The 4,904-nt window shown below is 37.8% G+C and overlaps 1 protein-coding gene across 1 annotated transcript; it reads right to left on the reverse strand.

Annotated features, from left to right (window-relative positions):
* Positions 1 to 2,580: 2,580 nt before the first annotated feature.
* Positions 2,581 to 3,667, reverse strand: LOC104108979 (uncharacterized). Its single transcript, XM_070175821.1, has 2 exons — positions 3,038 to 3,667; positions 2,581 to 2,928 (listed from the first exon to the last, which is right to left on the reverse strand). The coding sequence occupies exons 1-2, from the start codon at positions 3,665 to 3,667 to the stop codon at positions 2,581 to 2,583; spliced, it is 978 nt and encodes a 325-aa protein (XP_070031922.1).
* Positions 3,668 to 4,904: the final 1,237 nt, after the last annotated feature.

Below are 4,904 nucleotides of genomic sequence, written 5' to 3' on the forward strand. Positions count from 1 at the left end.
AGTATTAATTTTGATCCACCCTTCCATAGGAAACTCCCAAATCACTTTTTCGTATTTCAAGCGTAGAGTATAGTTTTCCATCATTGTGATCAAATCTTGCCACTTATGAGGTATATTATGTAACCCTGGCTTTCTTACATATACAAGAGCTTGTACAGTGGATGAAATTTGGTCAATTACTCTACTAATTGTAACTGTCTCCCTATACTTTAAACTATTGCTTCTCTTCCATAATTCCCAAACAATACATGAAGGCAAAGCTTGCATAATAGGTTTCAGTCCATGACAAACCTGGGCAGTCCAACATTTAGTGATTTCTTGGTGCATTTTCACTCCTTCCATAGCTATCCCTTCCCTCGATAGGAAGTACTTCCACACACATTTAGCAATATCAGACTTAAAGAATAAATGTTGCAAAGTTTCTTCCTTAGATTGAGCACGTCACCAACATTTTGAGGGCATGAAGTATCCCAGTCTTCTCATGAAATCATCCAGATGTAATTTTGCTTTCCAAACCTTCCATATGAAGAAAGAGATTTTAAAAGGTAAGCCTTTCACCCATATCATCTTATATGCCATTCTTGGTTCATCTCTCCTTTTCAAATAGTCCCAGGCAGTTTTAACACTAAACTGTCCTTGAGTTTCCAGCATCCAATATGGCACATCTAAGGCTTCTTGCATAGCAGAAGGCTTCAACTTATCCACAATATGAACTGCATATTCCTCAGGCAGAATTTCCAGCAATCTATCAACATTCTATGCACCTTCCTCTACCACATCATATACATTATGGATTGTTTCATCTATCCCAAGGTCTTGAGGAACAAGGAAGTATAAAGCTCCTAATCTGTCCAGTTATCAAACCAAAAGAGAGAAGATCCCATCTTTGGATGCCAAGTAATTTGATGTTCAATTAAATCTCTGCATTCCAACATTTTCCTCCATATATGTGATACTTTCCTCCATGGAACAATCACTGCATTAAGCCTCTTGTAATATTTCTGGCTCATAAATGAACTCCAAAGAGTTGGCTTTGTTCGAAAATTCTACTACAATTTGCAAAATGGAGCTTTAGATACATCATGTAGGGATCTAAATCCAATTCCACCCTCCTCACATGGCATGCATAAGGTATTCCAAGATGCCCAATGCCGACTACTACCGCCAATAGAACTGCTCCAAAAGAATTGTGCAAACATCTTATGCAACTTGCTTATAACATAGTTAGAAGGATTAACAACTTAAATAAGATGTATGGGCATGCTTTGAAGGACGTGTGAGATCAACACTGTTTTGCCACCTATAGATAACAATTTACCCTTCCATGCTTGTAATTTATCCAATATCTTAGTCATCAATCTTTGATAGTAATCCATCTTTCTCCTAGCATAAAAGATGGGGAATCCTAAGTAAGTGAATAGAAACTCCAGCATTCTCATTCCAGTAATTCTTTCCATCTTTGTGATCACCTCCAAACTTGTAGAATGGTGCATGTAGATAGCTGATTTATTCTTGTTTACCAACTAGCCTGATACAACTTCATATGCTCCCAATACCTCCATCACTAAATGTAAAGAAGTAGCATATGAGGAGAAAAATATAATGCTGTCATTCGCATATGCTAAGTGATTGATCTTAGGACTCCACTTAGGCAATCCAAACCCACAAAAATATAGGTTCAAATGCAAAGAATTTAAGCCTCTTGACAAAGCCTCCGCAACTAGAATGAATATAGTAGGTGACACTGGATCCCTTTGCTTTACTCCTCTAGTAGATTTGAAAAAACCATGAGGTTGTCCATTGATGAGCATTGAATACCAATTGTTAGACACAATTCCATACACCAACCCTATGAATCTCTCACAAAATCCCATCTTCTTTAACACCTTAGTCAAAAATAACCAAGAAAGCCTATCATAAGCTTTAGTCATGTCAAGCTTCGTTACTACATTAGGTCCATCTTTTGTCCATAACCTTATGTCAGTAATAATTTCCTGTGTGAGAAGCACATTCTCAACTATGCTCCTCCCTTTCACAAACTCTGCCTGTTCCTCAGAAATAATATTAGGAAGCAACCCTACTAACCTCTCATGAATCACCCTTGAGATGATTTTGTTGGTGAAGTTGCTAAGGCTTATGGGCCTCATGTCTGATAATGTTGTCACCTTCTTCTTCTTTGGTAGTAGAACCAGGTTAGTATGAGTAACACATTTGGGCAGCTCCTGACCATTAAGAAAAGATCTCACCATATCAACTATGTCATCTCCAATTATGTCCCAACAATAATGACAAAATCAGCTTGTAAAACCATCTGGCCCCACTGCAGTCTCTCCATTTAGTCCAAACACAACTTGTTTGACCTCTTCTTTTGTGGGCTGTCTGATCAAATCTAAGTTTTGCTCCATATTCACCACCGTAGGCACATGATCAATTATTCCAAATGCAGTAGGAACAACTGTTTCACTGAACTGATTTGAAAAAATGAACAGCTTCCTCAGCCATCTCCTCCTCATCTTCTATCCAACTACCAAGCCTGTTTTGAATCCTCTTGAGCTGCAATCTCTTCATTCTACCATTGACTTATGCGTGAAAGAACTTGGTGTTCCTATCACTATCCTTAAACCATTGCATTCCTGATTTTTGTTTCCAAAATTCCTCCTCCAAAGCAAGGTATCTAATCAATTCTGCATGTACTCTTCTTAGCCTTTCTCGATTCAGTTGTGTAGGGTATTCTTCAAATTGGGCTTTATGTACCATAACAACTTTCTCAAGACTTGCTATCTTTTGAAATATATCTCCATAGGTAGCTTTACTCCAAGTTGGCAATGCCTTCTTCAACTTCTTCAACTTATAATTGAAGATAATAAATGGATTGGCAGTAAAATCAGCATGCCAATTTTCACATACCACATCTTTAAATGAATCATGCTTAACCCAAAAATTAAGAAATCTGAATGATTTCTTCACTGGAGCCATCAATATTACATTTTAACAACATTGGACTATGATCAGAACCAATCTTAGATAAGTGAGTAACCTCCAATCCTGGGAATGTTTGTTGGTATTCCATGTTAGCAACACAACGATCAAGTCTTTTAAAGATACAGTCTTCTTCTGCACGTCCATTCCACCATGTGTAAATGCTACCCTTGAAGCCAAGATCAGTTAAATTGCAAGTGTTAATACAATGCCTGAAGTCATCAACCTCATCTAAGGACACTGGTAAGCCACCAAATGTTTCCTCCTCATCCCATATTACGTTAAAATCACCACTAACAAGACATGGGACAGTCATATCTCTAGCCATCGCATACAATGAATCCCACAATTTTATCCTCTCAATGGCATCACACTTTGCATACACCATTGTAAGAATGAGCTCCACATGAGTTTCAGTGTGAAATAACCTCAAAATTAGCTGTTGCACCATATCATATAATATAGTGACTTCAAAAACTTCATCGATGAATGCCCATATCTTATTTGATACATTTGCAATTGCTTGTGCAAAACCTATCTTCATTCTATATCTTTCCAACTTTCGAGCTTGTTGCATTGGTTCCATAAAACCTATAAACTCAAAATGATGTTGTCTATGCATAGTAACAGGTCTCTCAAAGGCTTGTTTAGTATTCACTGACCTAGCATTCCACATAATTGCATCCATTATAAATTATTTGATTTAGTTAGGGTTCTTCTCGTTTGCACCCTAGTTGATGGAACACTGGAGGTATCCTTAACTGGTTTCTTTCTTCCTTTAGCTACAAATTTGACCTTATCAATATGTCTTGGAGACAGATCACCTTGTCGAGCTATATGCAGAAAATTCTAGGCAATAGATTCCTCATCAAGATCCTTTCATGCTCCATCAATTCTATCTTCTTCACCCCTGTTCCCCAATGCAGGCAACATACTATTTTTTATAGGTTTAGGTATCATTGAGATGATCATTTGTCCCTCCTTAACCTTCTGCTGCTTTAACTGAATGTTTGCCAATGTAATAGTGTTACCTGTTTTGTGTGGCATATCTTCTCTAGCTTTTGGTTGTTGAAGGCTGTAAATTAGAGCAGCTTCTAATCTAGCATCATTAACATCTTTTATGTGCTCAGCAACTTCCCTTATTCCTCCTGGATCAATCTCCTGAACCTCAGCTCCTTTAGGGTTTACTGATGCTTCATTAGGGCTTACTGTAGCTGCATGTTTAGGGCTTGAATTTTACTGCCCCTTGGCTTCACCTTCTCCTTTGTTTTCCAGATTTTTTTCATTGTTCTTAGTAGCATTAGTGTTTGATATTAATGCCTTCCCATTAACACTTTGATCTGCATCCTCTTGCTCCTCACATGTTGATTCTTCCTCTCCTTGTGCACTATTAGGTATTTCTCCTTCCTCAAAATCTTCCTCTATTTGATCAGCCCATAATCTTCCACCACTCCACTGAACCTTCTCATTTATCGTTGAAAATTCAGCTGTATTATTTGTCTCAATAGATTGAGAGGGAACTTATTGGCATGATTTTTTGGTAGTAACTAGGTTACCCCCAAAAGCTCTATTGACCCATTATGCCGTGGATTCCTTTTGTACATTATATGCACTCCTACTCCTTTGTTCACTAGGATTAAATACATGTGCAATAGGGTTTAGTTTTCTAGCTGACTTAGGAGTTTGATTCCCACCCTTAGTAACAAAAATTTTATCCACCTGAATTACTTCCTGAACTTTATCAATCACTGCCAGTTGTTTATTCTGTACCTCCCCAGTATCAACACCTTCCAGAGCTTCAAATTTGTTTGATCTTTGTACCTGCTTATCACCAACATTATCAACTGGAACCAACTCCTTTCCAGGTTTGGACTTATTGTCTTACTTAGCATCGGTTGTCCCTAACTTCCTTCCATTGCTCACTA

This window comes from Nicotiana tomentosiformis, chromosome 5 (assembly GCF_000390325.3).
Source record: "Nicotiana tomentosiformis chromosome 5, ASM39032v3, whole genome shotgun sequence".
Classification (NCBI taxonomy): Eukaryota; Viridiplantae; Streptophyta; class Magnoliopsida; order Solanales; family Solanaceae; genus Nicotiana; species Nicotiana tomentosiformis.

What these genes read in the sequence shown, in the direction of transcription:
- LOC104108979 (XM_070175821.1), bottom strand. Translation starts at nt 3,667, where the DNA reads ATGGATGCAATTATGTGGAATGCTAGGTCAGTGAATACTAAACAAGCC. An exon ending in AAACATTCCCAGGATTGGAG is followed by an intron (nt 2,929 to 3,037) that starts GTTACTCACTTA and finishes TTTTGGGTTAAG; the next exon opens with CATGATTCATTTAAAGATGT.